Source organism: Westerdykella ornata, assembly GCF_010094085.1.
Source record: "Westerdykella ornata strain CBS 379.55 unplaced genomic scaffold EI97scaffold_2, whole genome shotgun sequence".
Lineage (NCBI taxonomy): Eukaryota > Fungi > Ascomycota > Dothideomycetes > Pleosporales > Sporormiaceae > Westerdykella > Westerdykella ornata.
Genome location: NW_022986852.1, coordinates 1734667 through 1759558, shown reverse-complemented (window position 1 = coordinate 1759558; position 24892 = coordinate 1734667). Strand labels below are relative to the sequence as shown.

The 24892-nt window shown below is 52.3% G+C and overlaps 9 protein-coding genes across 9 annotated transcripts; 4 read left to right on the top strand and 5 right to left on the bottom strand.

Annotated features, from left to right (window-relative positions):
* Positions 1-3340: 3340 nt before the first annotated feature.
* Positions 3341-4369, top strand: EI97DRAFT_124773 (uncharacterized protein). Its single transcript, XM_033793061.1, has one exon. The coding sequence runs from the start codon at positions 3593-3595 to the stop codon at positions 4112-4114; it is 522 nt and encodes a 173-aa protein (XP_033658057.1). The 5' UTR covers positions 3341-3592; the 3' UTR covers positions 4115-4369.
* On the bottom strand, positions 4233-7099 carry EI97DRAFT_430223 (MFS general substrate transporter). The gene is made up of 7 exons (XM_033797629.1): positions 6801-7099; positions 6691-6744; positions 6443-6627; positions 5668-6361; positions 5146-5531; positions 4839-5017; positions 4233-4659 (listed from the first exon to the last, which is right to left on the bottom strand). The coding sequence occupies exons 1-7, from the start codon at positions 6915-6917 to the stop codon at positions 4592-4594; spliced, it is 1683 nt and encodes a 560-aa protein (XP_033658056.1). The 5' UTR covers positions 6918-7099; the 3' UTR covers positions 4233-4591.
* Positions 7100-7427: 328 nt separating this feature from the next.
* On the bottom strand, positions 7428-12488 carry EI97DRAFT_411850 (aldehyde dehydrogenase-like protein). Its single transcript, XM_033796748.1, has 11 exons — positions 12012-12488; positions 11889-11958; positions 11396-11829; positions 10466-11341; positions 10249-10297; positions 9411-9770; positions 8852-9363; positions 8549-8803; positions 7911-8502; positions 7756-7855; positions 7428-7700 (listed from the first exon to the last, which is right to left on the bottom strand). Exons 1-11 carry the CDS (start codon positions 12057-12059, stop codon positions 7538-7540), a joined length of 3459 nt encoding a protein of 1152 aa, XP_033658055.1. The 5' UTR covers positions 12060-12488; the 3' UTR covers positions 7428-7537.
* On the top strand, positions 12189-13525 carry EI97DRAFT_430220 (uncharacterized protein). Its single transcript, XM_033797628.1, has 3 exons — positions 12189-12525; positions 12575-12642; positions 12701-13525. The coding sequence occupies exons 1-3, from the start codon at positions 12456-12458 to the stop codon at positions 13340-13342; spliced, it is 780 nt and encodes a 259-aa protein (XP_033658054.1). The 5' UTR covers positions 12189-12455; the 3' UTR covers positions 13343-13525.
* A 642-nt stretch (positions 13526-14167) lies between these two features.
* EI97DRAFT_369794 (amidohydrolase-like protein 2) lies at positions 14168-15351 on the bottom strand (the record flags this gene model as incomplete). Its single annotated transcript, XM_033795205.1, has 4 exons — positions 14168-14295; positions 14349-14542; positions 14588-14716; positions 14774-15351. 4 exons carry the CDS (start codon positions 15349-15351, stop codon positions 14168-14170), a joined length of 1029 nt encoding a protein of 342 aa, XP_033658053.1.
* A 562-nt stretch (positions 15352-15913) lies between these two features.
* Positions 15914-18094, top strand: EI97DRAFT_491880 (9-cis-epoxycarotenoid dioxygenase-like protein; the record flags this gene model as incomplete). Its single annotated transcript, XM_033802287.1, has 3 exons — positions 15914-16826; positions 16907-17646; positions 17855-18094. The coding sequence occupies 3 exons, from the start codon at positions 15914-15916 to the stop codon at positions 18092-18094; spliced, it is 1893 nt and encodes a 630-aa protein (XP_033658052.1).
* Positions 18095-18247: 153 nt separating this feature from the next.
* EI97DRAFT_455402 (uncharacterized protein) lies at positions 18248-18983 on the bottom strand (the record flags this gene model as incomplete). Its single annotated transcript, XM_033800642.1, has 3 exons — positions 18248-18407; positions 18475-18696; positions 18754-18983. The coding sequence occupies 3 exons, from the start codon at positions 18981-18983 to the stop codon at positions 18248-18250; spliced, it is 612 nt and encodes a 203-aa protein (XP_033658051.1).
* Positions 18984-20492: 1509 nt separating this feature from the next.
* Positions 20493-21557, top strand: EI97DRAFT_439518 (uncharacterized protein; the record flags this gene model as incomplete). Its single annotated transcript, XM_033799564.1, has 1 exon — positions 20493-21557. One exon carries the CDS (start codon positions 20493-20495, stop codon positions 21555-21557), a length of 1065 nt encoding a protein of 354 aa, XP_033658050.1.
* Positions 21558-22376: 819 nt separating this feature from the next.
* EI97DRAFT_498660 (uncharacterized protein) lies at positions 22377-24613 on the bottom strand (the record flags this gene model as incomplete). The annotated part of the gene is made up of 3 exons (XM_033802569.1): positions 22377-23916; positions 23970-24351; positions 24537-24613. 3 exons carry the CDS (start codon positions 24611-24613, stop codon positions 22435-22437), a joined length of 1941 nt encoding a protein of 646 aa, XP_033658049.1. The 3' UTR covers positions 22377-22434.
* Between the last annotated feature and the right edge of the window lie 279 nt (positions 24614-24892).

The window sequence follows — 24892 nt, the reverse complement described above, 5'->3', positions numbered from 1 at the left end:
TTGCAACACAGGGTTTGCAGAGATAGACTATATGATATATAAGATGGGATTGACCGCTAGTTGTTAGAGCGACCGTCTAAACTCACACCGGGTGAAGATGGGCCACAAGCGACCCGTCATCCATGTCTTCTTCGGAGTTTCTGCATGGAATACGACTGCTCATGCACGTCTTCAGCTGGACATGCGCCATCGCACCCACATGACCTCCGAATCCGAACCCCGAGGTTAGAGATTCGGACAACCTCGGAAAGGTCACGTGATTAAGACATTCACCACGTCCACGTGATACCCTTCGTAGGTACGCTCATAACATAGACGTGACAGCCCATTACCCTTCAGTCTTTCCGTCAAGAAGACCAAGAAGCCTCCCAGGCGGATGAGAACAGTTTCTCAACCGAAACAGTGCTAGCATAGGGATGTTTCACTCCTCAATATGCTCCGCTGATCATCCCGCATTCTCGTATGCTGCTCACTCCTACACGGCCGACAGTGAGCGGAACTCGTTCAGCTGTGCGCAGTTTGAGTCACTTTTCGCGCCGTTCTTGAATTTATACACACTGTACTCATCTCAATAGGGAAATCAGGTAGCTCGCATCGTTTTCATTCTCTTTTAATTTCTGGGCATGGGTAGACGGTTTAGTTCCAGTTGGGCCAACGTCTGCAGTCTGCACTGTACGTAGGGTAAGGCTGGATCGAACGATACATCAGCCGAGTTATGGCCCTAAAGATCAGTGTTGCATTGCAATAGACAAGACAGCTATGGAACCCTGATTTTGCTAAGGTCCCCTGTCGTCTTCACAGGAGTTGGGGAGGGAGACGACAAAACACTTGGATATGGCAAAGAGTGAGAAACGGTACTCAGTTCTCCGTTAGTTTTCTTTTGCTTATTATCATTGCTACGTACCCTAGTGTAGTGGTGTCAATCGCCATTACACAGTAGGCTTAATTTTATTAGGTCCCTTTAAACGGGAATCAACGCCCGTGGGGGCATCTATCTGCATACTGCAGACTAACTACACTAGAATTTCTCTCCCATGGATACGCTCTTCATTCTTTGAAGCGTCCGCCGCATTCGCCAGTACCGCATGGTTGAAGTCTTTAACTATTAGCCTACTACAGGCACTAATCTAAATGTAGGCGACCTACTTCCTTCTTTTCCCACGTATACTTATTCCTTCAGTTTTCGAACGTGCTCCGCTAGTCTGGCCAGCTTACTCCTCGTACTGGCTACGCCGCTACCATCCGGACGCTTGCTCGTCTTCTGACCCTTTGTTGATGTCGCAAAAAGCTCGCGTTAGCCCGCTAGCGACACGAGGAAAAAATAACATGAAGTTAGACTATGTGAGTAGCCGATGTAAGAAGGATGCATTTGCGCTCCATAAGCTTGGACGTAATGGAACCAAGAATCCGCAGGGTTTATAGGACGCAAGGGGGACATCATGGTTGAGCAATGGGAAATAGTTTTTCAAGAACTCTGTTAGAAGACAAGTTGCGTGACGGTGTCAGATTTGCCAAGTGTATCGGACGTGGTTATGTGGTCGGGAAGGAGAGCGGACGAGGGGGTGGAGGTGAGCACCTACGCAGCGGAGAGGCGGCGGAGAGGTTAGACGAGATGCTCGAAGGTCATAGTTCAAAAGAAGAATTGTTAGCAGAGGGTCTTTAAGTGCCTTTGAACGACCGTGTTGATGGTCGCGGAACGGTGGAGCTGCTTAGTCTGCTGTTCAGGGATGTCTTTGCATGTGTTTTTTTTTTTTGGTGCCACAGTGAGAGTCGGTTTGGATGGTTTTTGAGAAGTTTAGGTTGCAGTAAACTTAGCACGTCCGACTACCTTGTCATGGACCCGTTCTGCCCATCGTGAGTGCCTGTGTTGCGGCTGGAGCGATATGTAAGTGGACAGCAGTGAACGCAGAACTTCAGCGAAGTTCAATGTATAGGAACTCCGAGATAGGTATCAGACTTATGCTTGTTTTATAAATCATCTAGGTGTCTAGTACGATGTTGGTGCGTCCACCAAGCTGGCGTGGGACTCGCACTTGCCATGGTGTAGTCGTTAATGTGGTTATTGCAGCGAGCCTCCTCTGAGCGATATCCAGCGCTCACACTTCTCTGTCAAACATAGCGTCGAGGAACACCTTCATCAAGCACCTATAACACTCCTTGAGAGCATACGGCATACCCACATACCATCACAGTGGCCAGGTGCTACGTAAACAGTGCCTTTTTGCTTCTTCGTCTTGCCCCAAATGGCTCTTCAAACTTACCCAACTTCACTTTTACTTTGGCTGCCGTAGCGAGATCCTTATTTCTCAGTGACGTCAGCTACTCCGTCCTACGGCCCCCCAGTGTGGACTTGTCAGGCAGTCTCTCACTCCGGTGGCTCCCCCAGTTCTCCCTGGGTTTTCTATCGGGCAGTCCCTCCCTCCGGTATTTTGCTATTCGGCGTCCTGTTCACTGCCAAATCTTGGGATGCCGCGGTGCCCGGTAAGGTCCCGCTGGTCGGCCACACACTTCCACGATCTTTCACTGCCCACGACACAACCTTCTCAACCAACCAGAGCCCTTCTTTTGCTATACGGCCCCTTGTATCCTCCTGCCCTCTGGTTTAGTCATCCCTTGGTCCAAGCGCCCCGGGAGCAGGTATATAAAGCCCTCTCCCCTCCCCCCCTCCGAGCCTTTTTTCTCCCCATCCTCACCACAACCACTACAACCTTCCACACAGGTGCAAGGAGTGGTCAGAGCTTCTTTCTTCAGAAGTCTTTGGTCACTTTAAGCATTGATTCTTCTTCTTTGGTCTTCAACTTCGGCCTTGGCCTTTGGTCTTTCACTTCATTCACCATCACCCTCAAAAACATCGACCTCCACTTTTCTTTTTGACCGGCCTTCCACAATGACCTCCTCAAATCAAAGTCTTCACAACAATCTTCGACCACTGCCTCCCTGGCTCAGCGATTCAATGAGTCGTCATCCTTTGGGTTTGACTCTGGTGAACATCACTGACAATTCTGAAGCCTCACTTCACTTCGAAAAATTTTCCGCGGAGCCCTTCCTCCTTCGAATACCTTCGCCAAGTTTCGATCGTCCTCCATGACCACCTCCATCGCCGATTCGAGCCCGTTCGCTTTTCACACCTTTTCCGAAATCCTCCTCCGAAACCACATCCTCCGAAACCGCAACCGCAACCGCCGAAAAACCGCAATACCGACCGCATACACACACACACAATGGATACTCACATGAGCATCATGGTACTTGGGGGAAGGTTTTGTTGCTTAGCAACCGCCGCAATGTCGTCTGGCGAACGGGCGCTTATCATGCTCACTCCACTGTGACATGAGGAAGCTGCGAAAAGGACGGGTTGGAGGACGAGTCTTCGTACCCCATGTGGCGCCTCATATGAGGTCAGGTCAAGCATGGAACGACTACCTTTGGCTGCATGTCTGAGTGGGATGGAGAGGGATTCAGTTCCTGGCATCTCGGACGGAGGCTATCACTTCAATGGCAGTGTCTTCGGGACCAGCTAGTAGGTGATTGGTAGCGGACACTTTTTTTTCTGGGGGGTCAAGAGGTGGATGGTGCTCATGTGGGGGGAAGGATGGAAACGGGACAATGGGACATTGGGACTTGGGAACTTGGGAACTTGGGAATACTGAAGGGGTCGGCCATTGAGAGAACACATCCACATCCACATCCACATTCACATCAAAGTCAAAAACACATCACATCCAAAACATCAATCTACAACATCATCATCCTCATCACATCAAACAAAACATTTACAACATTTTTCATTCTCTCAATGGCCGGACACCCAGGATATGAGGCAAGGACATGGAGACAAGGACATTGGCGGAGGACATGGGAACTGGGAATGGAACATAGGAACTGGGAATGGAACATTGGACAAAGGATTGGGACATGGACATCAAAAACAAAAAGCAAAAACAGAGGAGGGACACCGGCATCATTGGAAAAAAAGAACTTGACATCAAAAACAAAAAAGAAAACAAATGTTGGATCTTGGCATCAAAAAAGAACATTGGAGCACGGAGGAAGAAAGGAAGGAAGAAGGAAGTACATCAACATCATGGACAGACATCAAAAAGAACTTAGGTAGCAATACATTCCTTGACATCATCATTCTCTTCTTTGGTTTTCTCTTGTGTAGTGTAATGTAAGATGTTCCTTGGTGATAGACTTGGGTGTTGGTGTTGATGTTGATGTTGATGTTGTAGGTCAGTAGCGATGTTGTGCTTGTGCATGCTCGCGTTGGATATAGTGAAACGATATCTTTGTCCTTTGCACCGTGCTTGCGATGTTGATAACAGCATAGTGAGGTGAGGTGATGTAGTAAACCAGCCTCTCCTTCATAGCAAGCCTGCTGCCTGCTGCAATGCTCTAATCGACAGCCACGTCGCACACAGCCTTCACTGCACCGCACACAGAACGTCTCGAGGAGCTGTACCGAATCCTAAATCCTTTTGCTGTGTCACCGTCTACGCCAACAACTGCAGAGTCCTTCCTTCTCTGTCCAATCCATCTGCGACGGGGAATCACACCGACACCGGTCGCCTATCAACCGCCGCCAGCTCCCTCACTTCCCGCCCAGATACCTCCGCCACATCCCATGCACCCACACGCGATTCACCTTCCCAAACACATCTGTCAAAAAGTCAGCATCGTCCTCGTTTCTCCGCTCAGCTCACCCCTTCCTCCCTCTCTGCCTACTCCTCCCAGCACCACCCTTCCTCTGACCCCCCTCTTCCCTTTCCTTCCCCCACCACCAAACCCGAAGGAAAAAAAAGTCGAAAAGAAGTAGTCAAGAAGGGGAATGCACTCACACATAGGCACACAAGTGCTAAACCCACACACCGTCACGATGCCAAAAACCCTACACATATGGCCCGGCCCCCGCTCGGCCGCAAACTCATTGATGAAGGTGCTGAACGCGTAGAAGAGGAAATTCTTAATCATCATCTGCAGGATGAAGATTTGAGTCGAAAAAGGGCGGAAAGCGTCGCTAGATACGGTATCAGCCGACTTCGCACGTGAGAAGAAGCAGGAATGGGGCCCGAATGAAAGAAGGGTCCAAGAACACACACAGAGAGAGAGGGAGGGAGGGAGGGAGGGAAACGCAGCAAGACTCACAGAATATACAGCCCCCCACTCGTACTCGCAACACTCGTCCCCAACCCCACAGCCCCATAACAAAAACTCGCCACCTTCACCACCGTCCCCGGCGCCAATCCTCCCTTGCCCCCCTCATCCACCGCCCACCCGAACAAAAACCACCCCAATGCAAACACGCACACGGCGACGACGCAGACGGGGATGCGGAACTCGGGCTCGTAGATGCCGCGGTTGCGGCGCGCGAGCGTGCGGGCGGAGAAGTCGCAGAGGGGACCAGCGGCGACGCCGAGCAGGCCGCCGATCAGGGCGCCCGTGAAGAAGTAGCCGTTTTGCGAGACGGTGAGGCGGTAGGGGGGTGGGGTGAAGGTCTGGGCGAGCGTGTAGGCGGTGCCGACGAAGAAGGACTTGAGGGGGGAGGTTAGTTGTTAGGTCATCGAGTGTTGAGGTTGAGAGGGGGTTGAGATTGGGAGGGAAGTGAAGAGCTTAGAGATCTGTGGGGATTGAGGGATGGGGAGAATGAATGGGAGGACTTAGACGTACCACCAGCACGGCAGAAACCAGCTGAATCCAAATGACCGCCGGATTGAGCAGATGAACAAAGATCTCCGCCAGCAACTTGCCCACACCCTCCCCATTATACGACCCACTCGTAACCCTCAAATCCTGCACGAAACTACGCTTCTTCTGAACGGCCGTCTTGGGCGTCGTCGGAGTATTCGAACTGCTTCCCACAGCACTCTCCGACATAAAACCACCCGTCTCTTTCTCCCCTCCCACCTGCGCCTCCGCAATCTCAACCATACCCCTCCCCTCCTCCTCCCTCTTAAACTGACTCTCCGGCATAAACAGCACCGCCCCGAGCGTCCCAAACCCTTGAATGGGCGCCAACATGACAAACAGATTCCTCGCGCCGAGCGTCTCGAACCCGACTCCCGCGATGATGGCCACAAAGGAACTCAGACACGCCAGCGTCAGCACGAGAAGCGCCGTCCGCAGGCCCCGCTCATGCAGGAAAAACATGTCGCCTATGGCGGCGACGGAGAGGGATTCAAAGGCCGTGGTGCCGAGGCCTTGGACCATGCGGCCGGCGAGCAGGATGGTGTAGGCTTTGGAAAGAGAGTGGTGGTGGGAAAAAGAGGAGATGCAGATGCAGGTCCCCAGCAGGCCGGAGAAGGCGGCGAAGAGGAATTGTGGGCGTTTGCCGAATTTCTGGGCCAGGACGGATACGAGTGGACTATGCTCATGGTTAATATCTGGAGTCTAGGAGACTTCGAAGAGGAGAAATGGGAGGGTAGAAGAGAGGGAATGTACGCACCCCATGGCTCCGACGATGAGGAGCTGGTACCCCGACAGTTGAGCAATTTTCTTAACGGGCACATCGAGTTCTTGTGCCAGCGCGACGGTCGCCGGTGCGATCATTGGGCCCGGGCATGCGGCGAAGATGATGCAGTTGAAAAAGAGGAAGGCGAAGGAGGCTTCTTTTTTCCAGCGCGGCCATAGCTAGGAAGGCGAATTGTAAACTCACTACAGGTCTATACAAACTCCCACACGAAGGTAACTCACCAAAGGATCATTCGGATCGTCTGAAGGCTGGGGGACGAGAATGATGTCGTTGTTCTAGTGCTCCTGTTAGTCGATATAGCGTCCGAGCCCGGTGGATCTGATCTGCGGACCTTTCCTGCGTGTTTCAAGCCAGCATGGCCGCCAGCGCTGTGCTCATCTTCGACGAGCAGTTCTGTCCCCGGCGGCGGCGTTGACGTGGACTTTGGCTCGAGAATCCCCAATGCCATTGCACGCAGCGAGGTGCAACAGAGGCACCGTCACGTCAGCGACGCGCTCTTAAAAATCAATAATTTCATCACAAGGTTCACGGCCTCAGCGCACGTACCCCAGAGTACTCCAGCACGGCCTTCATCTAACGCAGTTTAAAGGAACGATAACGAACGCCTTCCCCGCATTGGGAATCAATCTCACCACGCGCTATCCCCGTATCCGCTCGTGCGCTCATGCAGGACATATGAGCGGGACTCGAATTGAGCGTGCAATGGCAGCAGTGCAGGGGCCCGGCCATGTGAAATCTGCCGGCACCCAGGGGATTGGCTAGCCTCATAGGGCGCATAATTGCCGAACCCCTTCGAGATGCGCAAACGAAGACCATTTCGAACAGAGATGGAACATGGAAAGATGGGCGAGTCAGGGGGTGTGCAGGTTGCAGGCTTGTTGAGCTGGAAGCGCCTGAAGATATTGGCGAGGCGGTTGAGGCGGGACATCAGTTCATTTGTAGATCCAATTGAGCAATTGGGAAACTTCGCATGCATTTCGTTTCATTGCCCAGATTCTCCCTTCTTTGTGGCTTTTGGTGGCACGACGGGGAAGCGGCTAGGAAGCGCCAATGCGTTGCGGACATAATTTACATATTGGATAGGAAATTGGGGTATACTTGCGAGGGGTCGAGGATTATAGAATCATCCAGGTTCGTGAATTGCAGCATCTCGGAATTCAGTTCAAAGGCGCCCATGTCGTCGAATGCAAGGTCCAGGCTTTGCTGCGTCTGTAACGGTGTCATGAAGTTACTGCGATATTTAGTAACTCTCTTCCCAATGTCAATCGATGGAGCGGTAGACTTACGGGTCCAGATTACCCCAGAGTTCTGCGAGTAACTGATCGTCTAGTATGTTCGAGGAAGTGTCGCTGGTGATTCCCAGATCTCTCAATCGCATCGGTGTTTCTTGCATGTGTTAACAAAACCCATGAATGAAGCGGATTGCATTTCGACTGCCTACCTTCTGCGACCATCTTGCAGAAACCGACTTGATGCATACCATTGACTAACCGCAGCGTTTCGTCGATGTTAGTACGATAGTGCTGCATCTTCGTGTGGCCAAACGCCAGGATGAAAATCATGACAATCCTCAAGATGCAGGTGCTATCAAACGCCGTCATGCTGGAGAGCGCATTCGCGGCTGCCAACTGCTGGAGGACGGCAAGACTCTTCTGCGCTGCATCAATGCACGTCTTCCCCATTCTCTCGAACCAGATCTTCTTGTTCGAGTCGAGCGCAGTGTGCTTGAGCACTAACGAGAGCAAGAATGGGCGGCTGAGGAGAATCACGCAGCCCCAGTAATGGAGGTGAAGAGCGGCGACGGCGCGTTTATGGGTCGGTGGTACGGGTACGTCGGGCTTGAGATGTTCGGGCATCGTTTGAAGCCATTTTTGTAGAGCCAGGAGCAAACTCGAAATCGTGGAAAATGAGATTGTACGGGGGTTGGCGGTGCGTTCGGGATAGACCGCCTGAATGATTTCTCTCTTGAGGCGACAGAGTGACACCCATGTAGAGAGCCATGATAATGGAGTATGCATCCCCGGATACAGGATCTGCAGAGGTTAGCAGCGGTGAGCCCATGATTTGGAGAACACAAACCTGCTCTGAAGGTAGAGCTGTATCGACCTTGAGGATTCGCTCATCAACCACCGGCGGAATCCCGCCTCTTGCAGCCACCTCCTGCTCAAGCGTGAACAATGTCCACCACAGTCTCCGGTACTGTTCTCGCTCCAGCGTTCCGCACGTGTCAGGTACCTGATCTCGATGTAGGCCTAGCGAATATGCCATCTGTATACTGGCACCCATGTAGAGATACGATGCCACTCTCGAGCACAACATCTCCAGTGCTATGCTCTACGTTCGGTTAGCTAGTTATGCGTCTGACGATATTCTACCGCTTACCAGAATGGCCAAGGCACGAATGCTATCGATGTCAGCTTCATCATAGACCGCCGGAATCAACCTCTTGGCCATGGATATGTAATCCGTAGTGTCCTTGTCGTCATACGGCGCCGACGGATTGACAACGGATTGACTGGCACGTCCGTCATTCCCCGACGCACCAAGGGCAAATATAGCATATAATGAACATAGCCATGAACTGCTCATCTCGGGTCCCTGCTCCGAATAGGTCCGGTCCACTCGGTTCAGGAATGCTTCAATGGAGTAGAACCAATGGGTGCAATGCACTTCCTCGAGGAAACGGGAGATGTAGTAGTCACATATTTCCCGCGGCGGAAGATAGTACTGCTCAGCTGGTGAAGAGCCATCCTGTGAGGGTGAGGGAGTCAAGAGTGCAGGTGGATACGACCCGACCTTGGGTGGCGGTATCAGCGTGGATCCCTTTGGTCTTTCTTTCCCTATGGCGCACACTGCGGCGTTGAAGGGTATCTCTGAGTGGGCACCAATATAGCCTGTATTGTGAGCACTGGCTTCAGCCCATGTGAAGGGAGTCACCTACGGAACCTTCCCTGAGAGTCTCTCATCAGACAGCCAAGGGGTTCGTGCAATTCGCTCACGGACTCGACCACGGGCTCCGGCTCCTCAGGGCTGAGTTCTTCCCCATTGGTGCCTTGACTCTGAGCTGGGGAAACACCAGGCGGCAGCGAAGTAGCCGGGGTGAGCGTCCCATCAGCAGCTTCCTTTGCAAGGGCTCGAAGAGTATGCAAGTTCAACTCTCGGTCCGGGAAGAAATATTCCAGGATACGCATAGAGCATTGGTATTCTTCCTCAGTTACATGGTAGTAGGGTCGTTTGCGACGGGGAGTAGCTATGCGGCACACAGCCCCGGTTCGAGCACAATATCGACATGGACCCGGTACTTGGAGGCGTTAGATGAGAGATATTTCACCACATCAACCTTCTCAGCCGCAACAGGAGATGTCCAATGCCTACCTGGATCAATGCACTGGAACGTGGAGGTTAGTGTCTTGGCACATAGTCGGAGCAACCCGATGTCGATTTAGGGGGTTGCGGACCTACCTTTGTTTTTCTGCTTCGGCATCTATCACAGCTGCTATGGACCCTGTGAGGAGCAGGTATTCGGTTCGAGGGAGCTGATTGGGGTCCCGATGGGCCATACGCCGCCGGCCTGTCGGCCATCATTCATTCCCAGGTCCTGTACCGCCGGGGCTGTGTGCTGATTGGTGTCATACGACCAGGCCGTGAAGATATCAGACGTCCTGACAACCGTTTGAGATTGTGGAGAGAACGGAGCAGCAACGGGAGTCGGCGCGGGGGATCTTTTGGGGATGTGGGGCAAATTATTAACCTTTGACGGCAAGGGACGGGGAAGAAACACGCTACGATGTTGAGATTTCTTGGCGAACCGCCCCCATCGTCTTCAGCCTAATGCATGAGTGAGGAATGACACGGCGGATAAAGCGTACTTCTATACAGTACATGATGTGGATAAGCGCGCGAGTATTGCTAAAAGTTGCCTGCAGTACCATAGTATGACGGAAACTCAATATTCAGGCGTCGACCATGCTGTTATCATGAAAGCTTGATAATGACAGACTTCGTCTCCAGGAAGTTGTTCAGGCTGTAGAACGGTTCTCCCTCGCGACCGCTCCCAGAAGACTTGTAACCTCCAAACGGCATGTCCTTCCCAGTGGTAGGGCTTGTGCAGTTGACGCCCACAGTGCCGGCTTCGAGCCCTTTGGCGAACCGCAGGGCGCGATCAATATCCTTTGTGTAGACCGACGCATAGAGGCCGTACTCGGTGTCGTTTGCCTTCTGCAGCACTTCCTCCTCGGTCTTGAATATATTGATGTTCACCACCGGGCCGAACACTTCTTCCTTCATGATGGTCGCGTCCTCGGGAGTGTTCGCGAAGATGGTTGGCTGAATATAGTACCCCTCGCGGTCCGAAGGAGCGCCGCCGCCCAATAAAAGGTCACCTGACTGCTTTCCCATTTCCAGATACTTCAGAACCGTCTTGTGTTGAATCTCATCAGCCTGGGGCCCATGGCCGGTGCCCTTCTCCATCGGATTCCCCATCGCCACATCCTTCCATTGCTCTTTGAACAGCTCGATATACTTCTCGGCAATGGTATCCTGGACATAGATGCGACTGTTGGCCATGCACACCTGTCCGCTGTTCCACTGGATACTGTACGCCGTCTCCTTGACCGCTCGCTGAAGGTCCGCGTCTTCGAAAATCACAGCCGGCGACTTGCCGCCCAACTCCAAGTACACCTGTTTCAAATTGGACTTGGCAGAAGCGGCCTGAATCAGACGCCCCGTCCTTCCAGAGCCAGTGAAAGACAATGCGCGAACGTCCATATGATGGCTGAGAACGGATCCCGACACATTTCCAAATCCTGTGATGATGTTGATGACTCCCGGTGGGAAACCAGCTTTCTGCACCAGAGTGGCGATCTTGCATGACTAAACAAACGTCAACCATACGTCGGATAGCAATAACCTTCGAGGAAAGCTTACAGTAAGGGGTGCCTTCTCGCTACTCTTCAGTACAACTGTGTTGCCGACGATAAGAGCAGGCGCAAGCTTGTTCGCGAGGAACAGGAGAGGCACATTCCAGGGGATGATGGCCGCCACGACACCATAGGGTTGTCGCAGAGTCATGTTGATGAACCCGGGAGTCTGAACGCTGGTTGCACCTTGCACGTTATACCCAGCCTCTGAGAAGTACTCCCATTTGGAAGCGCAGGCATAGGCATCGAAAAAGGCGCCAACCGGCTTTCCCATGGATGCAGCCTCAAGCGCAGCCAGTTCATCGTTGCTCTCCCGGATCAATGCCGCAAGCTTCCTGAAGTAGGGAGCACGTTCATCAGGTGACAAGGCAGACCATGCTGGAAAGGCTGCTTTGGCCGCTGCTACAGCTCGATTGGTGTCGTCTTCGGATGCTTCGTGCACTGCATGCTTGATGAGTATTGGAGATAAATCATCCGGGTTCAGGGTTCCAAGCTCATACCTTTCGCTACCAGCTCCAAAGTCGCGGGGTTGTGTATATCAAATGTTTTCCCGTTTGAGGACTCCACAAACTGAACTTCCATTAGCGATGTGGAACGCAAACTAACTGCGAAATGCCACCTACCTCCCCATTGATGAACAGACGCGTTTCGATATGCTCAGGAAGACCCATTGTGACAAGATGGCAGTGAAGGAGCACAGGTTCCTGACGGATATGCCATCATTAGACAATAAGAGAAAACTGGAGCTCTACTAGTCTACCCCACAAAGCTCGGTAAGCCGCCTTGTGGCGGGGAAACATAATCGGCGAAACTCCCCCGCGACGCTTTGGGATCGGCACAATGAGGCCGCAGCGGCCTGACTCCTTCAAACACGTTGCCGTCCAATGGACAAGCGTTCCATGCGGAGATGCCTCGGGTTTCGACCTCGTACACATAGTTCCGTGGTTGTGGGCGTGAACTGCTGCAGGGCCGTGGATCTCTGTTCCAGGAGTGGTGATCGCACCTTAAAAGGGAGACAACTTCCAGCAGCAACTCTTCATCTTGAGAACAGCCGAATCACATACAAAATGGCCAACGAAATCGAGGAACTGAAGAAAGTGGTTGCTTCGCTGCAAAAGGAGGTATCGCGACTGAGCGGTACGAATAGACTACTTAGTCATCAGAGCTTGGCGCTAACTTTATTCAGACCAGGAGGAAGTCCGCAAACTGCAGTACAAGTACGGCTACTATCTTGACAAATGCCTGTACAAAGAGGTTCGCAGACCGGAATGCCTCCACTGCCCCTTGGACTGCCCTGCTGATCGATTCCTAGGTCGCTGAGCTGTATTCGGATCACCCCGATACCTGCGTAGAGTTCCTCGGGGGACGATACAATGGCAAAGAGGGCGTCAAGCGCCTCTACATAGGCCGTTTCGCCAAAAGCTTCGTAGCCGGCCGCAATGGGCCGGTACACGGCTTCCTGCTCGACCACCCCCAGATCCAGGGCATAGTCGACGTCAATCCCGAAGGCACCCGAGCCAAAGGACGATTCCGCAGCATGATGTCCGCCGGGACACACGAGAGTGTAAAGGATACCCATCCTCGCGGCCTCGTACAATGGTGGGAAGGAGGCATCTACGAGAACGAGTACATCAAGGAGGATGGCGTATGGAAGATATTTCGCCTGAAATACTTCCCCTTCTGGCACGCTGCATTCGACAAGGGCTGGTCTTACACCAAGCCGAATTACGTTCCATTCCTCTCGACCACGTATCCCAATGATCCGCAAGGGCCGGACGAGCTCTGCGAGCACCCAATGCTGTGGCCTGACACTCGTGTTGTGCCTTTCCACTACGAGCATCCGGTCACAGGCAATCCAGTTGCTGACGATGATTTGCGGGCGCCACATTACGGGCAGGATCCCAGCACTGGTGCACCGCCGCTTGTTCTCAGCAAACCAAAGTCGGAGGCGTAGTTAGAGTCTTGAGATCGTATTGTACGAATATATGCTCACGAACTTTCCATTTCTGTTGCCACGCATGCTGATCTGAACCTATCTTTTCATATGCTCGTGTATCTAGGTCTCTTGATCGCGTGGGGTTTTCATGATATATGATAAACACAGACATCTTGTTTGCCTTAGCATTGCCTTCTACCTCTCTTTTGCTGGCTACCCTAGATAGCTGTTTACAAGCTAACTCAGGCGTACCAGGCAGAAGACAATGTTTGATTATTTGCAGTTAGAGGAAATAGGTTTAGATATGCTGCCGGTATGAGCTCATCAGCAGAAGCAGAAGCACACTTCTAACATGCCGCGCCATTTGGACGACGATCAGCCCCTAGACGCTACCTCGACAACGTTCCTTCCTACCCCACGGAAAGACCGCAAAGACAGATGAGTAAGATGTTCACTTGAGGTGTGAGGACGCGTTCAAGGTCCTCGCAGGTCTTCAACTTTGACTGGAGCTACCCTATGAGTCCACCGGCAGGGAATTTAGGTGTCGGGGTCAGCTCAACCCCTACTGTCTGTATCTTAACTCCATCGGCAGACTAGTCTGACCATTCGACCCACCCTAGCGTACCTAGGACCCACCCGACAAAGTCCATGCGACCGTATACGATGAATTCGCCGTGGCTATGTGCTACTAACATTAAATCATCTTCCAGGTCTGTCTCAACCTTCCGATGCCTTTCACACTGACAATCTTCAGTGTAGAGTAAGTAGCTCCGGGAGTATGCACAAGAAATTCCAATTCTATTGCTACGCATGCTGACCTAAGTACACCTCATTTGCTTATCATCACAGCTCCAACGGAAGCTTGAACAACCGAATCGCATTTCCTCTTGCGACGGCCTCCTTCTGATCCTCCGGAAGATCGACGGATCGCCACCAAGATTGGCCTTCCTCTACTGTCTCGTACGGCGTATCTACAAGCTAGGTGTCAGCTGGCGCCCTTGAGCTCGGATTTCTGAACACTGACCGATTGCATACAAACACCGATCCAGACCAATCTCCGCGATGCAAAATTTCAATCCGCGCGTGTTGTAATTGCCGGAAGTCGTAATGGAAACGTTGTGCTTGAAATAGTACGTGTAATCATGCTTCATCGGCCGCGATCCACGCTTGAAAGGATGGTTGATCCAGTGACTTGCTCTCCAGAGATTAAAAGGAATACTGGTTTAATCAGTTACGGCTCATACCATGTCAATGGTCGCTTACCCTTCTCCCAGGTGGCCGGCGACGATCTGCACCCGAGGATATCTGTCTAGCATGCCCGAAGAGATGATGGCGTAGAGATGCCAACTAAGGTCGAGATGGAATTGGACGCCGGCGCCCAGGAGATGCTTTCTTTGGACGGTTAGAGCAGATTCGTACATTTTCCCAAGACTGTCGTCTCATGCTTACCTATCTCCATACTTGGTTCCCGGCTGAAGGTCCTGCTGAATTGCGTACCGTGGATGGAAGTATATCGGAACGTCCAGCTCTTGAACCGTCTCCCAGAACGGATCATAATCCCTTGTATCAAAGTACACCTTCTCCTCGCCATTCACGCCCTTCGACTGGAAATCATTGACAAGCCCTCCAAACATGCCGAGTTCCTTAACCGCTCTCCTCAATTCATCTGCAGCATCCTGCGCATTATGCATCGACAGCGCGGCAAGGGCTCCAAACCTGCGCGGATTCTTCTTCACTTCGCCTGCAAGATAGTCATTTGCAATCTGCGCCATCTTCTTGGCCTTCTCCGAATCTGGTTCCCCTTGTGCTCCTGGCGAGGTCAACGACAACAACATATACTCCACTCCATGCTCATCCATGGCCTTGAGACGATCGCCATGGATATCCAGCAAGCGCTGCTCGTGAGCTGACAGTCCTGACGTTTGATCGCTCCCTGGGCGCATCAGCGATTGGAACTGCGCAAACGTATGCGCTTCGACGCCTGCCGGGTCAATGATGGCTTCTTCGACTGCTATTGTTCCCTTCATGGCGATGGATTTCAAAGTGAAAATTGATTAAGGAACGGAAAGTTGAGATGCGACAAGTTGTGTCGTTGTATCAACAACTTACCCTGGGTAGGTTCGTGCCTACTGACTCGATGGCATGCGCGGAGACAACTCCTCCTCCACCATCGAGTGGAGCAGTCCTCACAGTGAAGTCACATGAAAGTACTCCGCACGGCATATTGAAATGCCCATAGCTACCAGAGCTACCACGGTACTATCGGCCATACAAAAGCGCAGGTACGCGCCTATAGCTGCCATCGGAGCGATGACACCGAGAACCTACTTACTGCCCTTCATCGCTTCCTTCACCCCGGTGTATATGGAGAACCCGGTAGGTAGACTGCACTTAACATGCTCACGCCCCACGTACGGCCCGTCCCCACATTTTCCCCAAGGGGAAATAATCTAACCCATGCCTCGGTCTGCAGATCATACCACGCTATAGACTACAGCGACTTCGCCCAATATAACTCCGAAGGTAATTACATGCATTCTAGAATGCAGTGACCATCACTACGAACCTTTGCCGCCAAGAATCAGCATCATGGCCCATCTCTTCTCTCTGGCAACACCGCCAGCGCCCGCCTACGTCGACGGCAAGCGCTCGGGCGACCAAGTCAAATTCCCCGACACGGGATTCTTCCAAGGCTTCAACAAGCCTTCCAGACTGGAAGCCGACATCTTCGAGCTTGAAACCACGGGTGAAATCCCAAAAGACATCAATGGGACCCTTTATCGTATCCAACCCGATCACCGCTTCCCGCCTCTCTTCGAGGAAGACATTCACTTCAATGGCGATGGCTCCGTGTCAGCATTCCGATTTGAGAATGGTCATGTAGACTTTAAACAGCGCTATGTGCATACCGACCGCTTCAGGGCGGAGACGAAAGAGCGCAGGGCATTGCTGGGGAAATATCGGAATCCGTATACCGATAATGAAATGGTCAAAGGGATTATTCGTACAGCATCAAACACCAATATCATCTTCTGGAGAGGAGTATTGCTGGCGACGAAGGAAGATGGTCCGCCCTTCGCTATGGACCCCGTTTCTCTTGAAACTATTGGGAGGTATGACTTCGACGGACAAGTACAACATCCCACATTCACTGCACATCCCAAGTTCGACCCCGATACAGGGGAGATGATCTGCTGGGGCTACGAAGCCGGTGGAGATGGCCACGATGCAAGCTGCGATATCGTTGTCTTCACCATCGACAAGGACGGCAAGAAAACGGAAGAGTGCTGGTACAAGGCGCCCTTCTGCGGCATGATCCACGACGCCGCCATCACCAAGAACTACGTTGTCCTACCACTGACACCCATCAAATCAAACGCCGAGAGATTAAAAAAAGGCGGTAATCACTTCGCCTGGGATCCCAACGAGGACCAGTGGTACGGCATCGTGCCACGCCGAAACGGCAAACCAGAAGACATCGTCTGGCTGCGTGCGGATAACGGTAAACGCCCTCCTCTCCATTTTCCCCTCTCTCCCCAATTCCCCACTCCACTAATAATCACCAACTAACCAACCAAACAGGCTTCCACGGCCACATCGCCGGCTCCTACGAAACGCCCGACGGCAAAATCGTCGTCGACCTCACCATCGCCACGGACAACGTCTTCTTCTTCTTCCCCCCCGACACGCCGACCCCCACACCCACGACCCTCCTCCAACGCAACAAACTAATCTCCGACACATACCGCTGGATCTTCGACCCCAACAGCCTCACGGGAACCCGCGTCACGCCGCACAAGCTCTTCGGCCTCAACGGCGAATTCTCCCGCATCGACGACCGCTACCTGACGAAGCCCTACACGCACTTCTGGCAGTGCCAGATCGACCCCAGCAAACCGTACGATTTCGCAAAGTGCGGTCCCCCCGCGGGCGGCCTGTTCAATGTGATTGGGCACTTTGAGTGGGAGACGGGGAGAAAGGATACGTGGTGGGCGGGTCCGACGTGCACGTTTCAGGAACCCGTGTTTGTGCCGAAGAAGGGGAGTAGGAGAGAGGGGGAGGGGTATTTGATTGCGCTGCTGAATCATCTGGATGTGTTGAGGAATGATATTCTGATTTTTGATGCGTTGCATGTGGCCAAGGGTCCTGTGGCTGCGGTGCATTTGCCGGTTAAGTTGAGGTTGGGGTTGCATGGGAATTTTGTGGAGCAGAGGGAGATTGAGGAGTGGGCGGAGAGGAGGAAGGAAGGGGGTGAGGTGGGTCCTGCTAAGGCCACGAGGGAGTTGTTGGCGTGGCAGAGGAGGATGGTGGAGAGGGGGGAGGTCAGCGAGGAGCAGGTTAGGAGGTTGAATGGGGACGAGGACTGGAAACGGTAAATGATGCTGATGGTGTAGGCATCGATCCTGAGTAGTTTTCTATGGAAACAAAGGGCCGGGCTACGAGAATCGAAGGTTATCACTGGGAACAAGCGGACTCTTGATGTCATTCAATTGCATTGTGAAGAGCTTCTAACATGCTGGGTTATATCAGTTATCCCCTATATCTCTCCCTGATGTAACCCATGGTCGCCACCTCGGCTTAAGAGATTCCCAAAATATGGCTGGAAATACATGCCGTGTGTCATCACCAGTGCAGAAAGTCAATGCCAACAGGCATGGCTCCCTTTTCCATGCCTGCTCAAGAAATTTGAGTATCGTATATCACGAGGTCCAATCACCTCGTGCCCGAGGGATGGCTCACATTGTGAAGTTCGTGAGGGACTGTTGGTAAAATTAGATGATGGTAACGGTAGTAAGCGACAGACTGAGAATACTCATCCTATACCACTGTATAGTACCACCCAAGCGTTGACAGGCCTCGCCCATCGCCAGAAATCAGCTTCCCAGGCTCAGCCATCTGCATCGCGTAACGGAAGATCCAGGGCTAAGCATCCATCCAGAGGAGAACCTCATGGAGGAAACCGAGCTGTTCGTCGACGCGGCCGGTGGCACCAAATTCAGTAATCCAGATGGGCTTCTGAAATTCATTCCAAGCGTCCTGGAGCTGTTTCTTGAAGTACTCCACGTTGCGAGAGGAGTCGTACCTAGAGACTGTCAGCTTCCTGGCTTCCATGGAGTATTGCAGGCCTCAAAGGCTGGAGGGTATCTTACCAGTGAATGACCACGTAGTCGAACTTGCATCCATCGCAGTGCTTCATGAATTCTCGAAGCCAAGGAAGGCCCATTGGACCACCGTCGGGAGCTTGGACACCGTTCGTGACAGCTGGAGTGCCGACATATAGGCGTGAACCATATTTGTCGACGAGAGGTTGGACCCATGTCTTGTGGGCATTCGCAGCCTGGACGTAGTCGCGCATGCAAGAACCCCCGTTACTAAGAGAGTCAGTATCTGAGATAAATGGATCTGTAAAATTGAAATTGTATACTCACCCGCACTGGTCAGGCTCGTTGAATGAGAGAACATGAATAGCGCCGGCAGGATTGACGCCCGCACATTTTTCGACGTTCTGAAACCAGGTGTTGGTATGGTCCGGGCGGTCAGAGTGCAGCATGGGAACGTACTCCCAGAAGGGAGTGCCAACAGGACCCTGACCAGGGCCCTCGGGCAGCTGCCACCAGTTGTAGATCCAAGCGACCTTATTGCCTTGGATGTTGAACATCTTCGGATATTGCGAGCCGTAGTAAGAAACACCGCGCTTGCGAGGTTCAGCCGCTGCAGTGACATCTGTGGCTCCTTGGTGAAGTTGGTCAGAGGGGAAGGGTTCTCAACGGAGGTGCCATCAATGGGGACTGCAAAGACCAGCCGGACGAAGGCGGTCATCGGAAGGAGGAGAAGTTTGAAGAGCATCGTGATTGCTTCAGGCGTGGAGATAAAACCAGACCTGGAAGCAGAGGAGAGAGGAATGTGGTTATATAAGGAGCGAAGATTCTCGTAAGGAGCGACTCAAGGAGAAGCAAAGGAGTGAGGTGAGGTTGAATAGAGAAGCAATGAAGGGTTGGGTGGGGAGAATGGGCGGTTTATATTCAACTCTTGGGAGGGAAGGTGCTTTGCGGTGTGGTTGCTTCACGGCTGGGAAGTGACAGGTGCCGGGGCCGCTGAGTGCGGTGAGCTTCAATCACTACCTCACCGCCCGCTTGTGGTTTGCTCTCAAGGACCGTGCTCTCATATGATCTTGTTTCTAGGCCAATCATCGTTGTGATTTTCTGGAGGTGCAAATGAGGTGTAACGAAGCACTTGAGAAGACATTCACAGCCATCAAAGTAGTCGAAGAGCTCGAGTCACATTCTCAAGCGTGCGCCTTGCAGTCAACCGCCGAACTTGGCCAATGAGATTGGATGGAGCTTTAAATTATGTTCTAATCGCGAATTAAAGTCATTTGGTTCGTTCTACACAGCATTCTCGTTCAGTGCAACTCGATTGGGTTCTGAAAAAGACTAACTGAAGTTACTTCGGTGCCAAACTTCCCTTCAATGGTCAGCAGACCAAGGGTAATGATGTTGATCTATAAGATGACATTGGTTGTTGCTCTGCTTAACTGTCACATCGGCGACATCGGAGAGGCTGGATCTGTTTGATCCATCGGTTGGTTCAAGGAGAACATCAATCCAAACACACAGAGCCCATTGCGTATGGGACATGCCTTTCTCTGTCCGATACCACTAATTTGCCATCCCAAGAACTCAGCTATATTCGCGCAGTTATGCAAGAGTGAAGAACCAACGTCTTCTTCTCACACAGTGTCCCAGGTATGAGCAGTTCCAATCTGCACAAAGCTCTGCATGTTCAACGTCACGAAACGGTACTGACAAGACGTACGGACGCGGCCTAGTGACTTGTCTCTCACAGCTTTCACAATGTAGCCCACAAGCACGGTCCATTATAGTGCGCTTTCACTGCATAGTACGTCTCCTGCACAGACCTGCGTTCGCCGCGTCAATATCTTGTCCGTGTTCAAAACCAAAGGACAACATTGTTCAACCTCAATGCAACTTTCGTTCAACCTGGAGGACACCTTGTGACAATCCTGGAAGGCAACTTCTGCTCGACCCGAAGGACAAGTCCGCTTAAGCCAAAAAGCCAATTCTGTTCAACCAAAACCTAAACAACAACCTTAAACTTCTGCTCAACCCAAAAGCCAACCTCTTCTCGGGTCTATCCGTTCGACGTAATGTATCGCTTCAACCCGGTCCCACTCCTTCCCGGCTCACTGTACGCCCGTGCCATCAAAACTGGCGAACTGGACCCCCCCGACATCATCATCGAGTATGATTCAGACGATGGACCGTGTCCACCATTTCGGTTTATGAAGTTGCCACAGGACGTTCAACTGCATGTGCTGGGCTACCTGGACATACAGGATCTCCATAACGTCCTCCTGACATCGAAGGAAGTACGCGGTGCTGTCGGTGCATCAGAGTCCCCGGAGCAGCTCTTGCGCACAGCCACAACCAAAGTCAAGGGCGCTCAGATCAGCAACCTCATGTTGGCTACTGTGCGTCTCCTCCTCCACATTGTGGCTGGTGATGGATCTCGAGGACCCGCTGCCGAGAGCATCTCGCGTTGCTTCGAGGAGAACTTGGACTCGGACATGCCGCCGCCCGTACTGGCCGCAGGTGACGAGCTGCTTTCAGCTACCACGATTCTCTGCAAGCTAAACTCTCAGTTGGCGAAGCTTCTGAAGACATACATCAAGGACAAAAAGCTAGGCGAACACTCCTGGCGCATCATGAAGAAGGTGCATCGCCAAACCCGGGCATTCTGGATGCTCGCGTTCCACGAGGCCCTCTACTTCCAGTACGCGCCTCACTTCGGCTACGACATCCAGGACCAGAGCGCCACCTTCTTCTACCGCCTGGCCAAGTTCGAGCTGATGGAGCTTGCGGACGTAGCAGACCACATGAGGACCACCACTCTCTTTACATCAATACTCCCAGAGGAAGTCATCGAAGCCAGTATGAGGATCAACAACATGAACTTCCCAGGGTTCCACTCCGCTCCTACTCTCCGTAGAAGCAAGAGTACTCGGCTTACAACTTCCGCCATGATGACGCACCATGAGTTCTTCCGCCATATTGCTTTCCGTGCGAGATGGGGTGATGTTGGCCATGATACCAAAGTGATCAAGAACTGGGATGATTTTCCGGAGTCGAACACAGAGTCTCCTCGTACCCCTCCTATGGACCAGGATGATCGCTACTGCTACACAAGGAGGGTTATACACCACTGGGTTTAGGTAGCGGTCGGACGGGGTTACGAGTCCCGCGGCTGGTTTGCGAGGGGAAGCATTTGCTGTCGCTCCGGGCAACTTCTTCCTCATTTTAGAGGCAATTGGATGGCCCTGGGCTCTATGGACTGAGCACTTTTGCACAATGTGGGAGTTGCAACGAATGAGTGGGGTTTCGAGTGTCTATTATGCGGCTTGCTTTTTGCTTTTTGCGATGCATTTCCTAAGAAAATAACGGTTTTGCTCGCAGAATGATTACGAGATTATGAGAGGGAAGGGATCTTTTCCTTGTGAATCAGGGGAAAACGTGGTATTCTTTCCGTACAGTGTGATCCTTTACCAGTGTATGTATGCCTTAGAAACAAAAGCTCTAAACGACCATTTTCACCATCAATCATGACCATCCAATAAGCGCATAAAAATCATTCCAATAAACAGGTTTCTCTCTTCTTGAACAAGATGACGAATACCAGTTCAGTGAATGCGTGGCTAGCAACCTGATTTAATGTTACTAGCTTCGTTCTGTGCTCGATAGGTGTGGCAAAGAAAACTAATCGGTATGTGAGCTTCAGAACGGCAACTAGTACTGCGCATCTGTTGCAGAGGATTAGCTCGTAGATATCCTAACAAAATCTACAATCCTAAGAGGCAGCTCTTCACCAGTTGCTGGACAATACAATACAAAATGGTATTCATGCGCCTCTTGCTTGTCTTTTGCATGCTGGACAGAACAGGCAGGAACACTATACACAGTGGTTCTTGGAATGCATCTAATTATGAGTGAATTATACGAAGTCTAATCTATGACCAGATAAAAAGGAGCATCCCGTGAAGATGAGCCGTGAGGGATACCCCTACTCAAAGTCCAACGGTTTCGCGTCCCCGTCTAATTGCAAGGCTCGAGCCCTTCCTCGCCCACCTTGACAACAGCAATGCTATCCAGCGCCGCAACGAGCTGGTACCCGAAGAAGTTGTCGAAATACATCGAAACCTGGACAAGCGCGTTATCGTTCTGGATGACAACTTCGTTGGCCGGCAGGACAGTCTCCCAACCATCCTTGCCGCGCGTCTGGAAGCTCTGCGCCTGGTTGCAGAACGTGCCATCGACAAACATGACCACCTGAACGGCCTCTAAAAGCGCATCATCATCTCCCGGATAGTTGTAGGCGAGTTGGCATCTCACGCGGTCGCCGATTTTGAGGTTCGTTTGCTGTGTGAGAGTAACGATCGGAGAGGTGACCGTGAGGATGTTGAAAAAGTGGGTTCCGCTGTCAGGGCCGGCGAAGAAATTGTTAGCGGTACGAAGGTCAAAGGACGCCGAGCCAGAAACAACATTGATGCTCCAAGGTGCGATGGCGCCGGTGTCGAAACCTCCATTTTGGACGCCGTTGGGTGCACAGGTGGGTGCGGGGGGTTCTGATGAAGTCGAAGAAGCGCTTGCGGAAGTCGTGACGGGCGGCGGGGGAGGCTCTACGCAGACCTTGATATACGTGTGGACGAACGAAACAGATACCGCGTCGATCCTGCTATACAGGTCGCAAAGCTGGCCAACAGGGCTTGTAGCCGAGAACACGAAGCCAACGCAGTCAGCTTCCGCATCACAAGCAGCCGCACACCCCTCAATGCCCGGTACTCTGGATCCCAGCTGTTTAAGGAGTGTTTGTGCGCCGGCTGCTGGCGCCCTGCTGCACTGGATATAGTAAGAACTTCCCACTGAGCTTCTGCCGCATTGTCCTTGCGCACCGGGGCAGCTGCCGGTAAGAGGTCCCGCGAAGCTGGGACAATTCGGAACAGGCTGGCAAGCTGAAGACGGGGTGGGATCGGCGGAAGAAGTAGTGGTAGACTCGGTCGTGGAAGAGGCAGGAACTGACGTAGGTTCTTCCGAAGATGTTGTGGATGTGATCTCCGAAGACGGCTCAGAGGTGGTAGGTTCCGTGGATGTGGATGTAGAGGATTCCGAGGAAGTCGTCTCAGGGGATGATTCCGAGGTGCTCGTAGATGTCGAGGTTTGTTCTGCAGATGAAGTAGACGACGATGACGTTGGAATCTCTTCAGCAGACGAAGTGGTCGACGATGATGTCGGAGCTTCTTCAGCAGACGAAGTGTTCGACGTTGATGTCGGAGCTTCTTCAGCAGACGAAGTGGTCGACGATGATGTCGAAGTCTCTTGAGCAGACGAAGTGGTCGAAGACGAAGAGGAAGTCGAAGAGGAAGAGGAAGTCGAAGACGAAGAGGAAGTCGAGGAAGAAGAGGAAGTCGAGGAAGAAGAGGAAGTCGACGTCACGGAGCTGGAATGCTGACCGTTGCACTTGCCGAACTGAGACTGGCAGCCATCTCCGCAGTACGCGTAGCTTGACCCACAGTAGTTCTGCCACGAAGTCAGCAAAAGCCCATCTCTGAGCACGAGCATATTCCACGTACGTATTGCGAACAGCAGTCGCCAAAGATGCTACCAGTGCAGATGATGCCCTGGCTTCCACCGCACTTTCCGTTGGTGCTTACGTCACCCACAGGCTGCTCAACGCACGAACCGAAGGCCTTTTGGCAGCCGCCTTTGCAATAAGCCTCCGAGCTTCCGCAATAGCCATATTGGGAACAGCAAGAGCCGAACTTGGAGCCCAGACAAGTCACGCCTTTGCCGCAGGTGCCATCGGTAGAAACCTTAAGGCCAGAGGGAGGTGTAGGAATGGACGTCTTTGTGGTTGAACATGGCGGTGTAGGGGCGGATACGACAGGGTGGCCGTTTTTGCAGGTTCCGAATTTGGATTGGCAGCCGGTACCGCAGTACGCAAGGGTACTTCCACTGAACCTTCATGTCAGTTGTGTTCTTGTTGTCCTTATCCTAGACGTGTAGATTTTACCAGTAGCCGTATTGCGAGCAGCAGTTTCCAAACTCTTGTTCAAGACGTCAGTCGACGCGAGCTATATCGCACGAATTTGGAACACCAACGAGACTTCAGACATGTCTGGCCGGTCCTACCACCGCACTTTGCATCTCTTGAAACCTTCAGTCCGAGGACTCCGGTGGCCGCAGGTAGGAGCAGACACAAATGATTGACCTTCATATTTCGGAGACGAAGGGATCACGACACAAGCAGAAAATGAAAGAAAATGTGAGTGGAAACGCAGGGCAGAGCTGCAAGTCGAGCTGCAGAGGAACTCCAAGAGCTGGCTCTCGAGAACGAGGACATCGTTCCACTTATCAACAGTTTGAAGGAACTAGATCTGACTAGATTCAGCGGAACTGCGGAAGCGATGTCCACCATCTCTTGTTCTGTGCTAGGGAGGAGGACGAGAAGGGGCTCAAAAAGTTTTGATGAACGCCACAAATACACGGTAGAGCT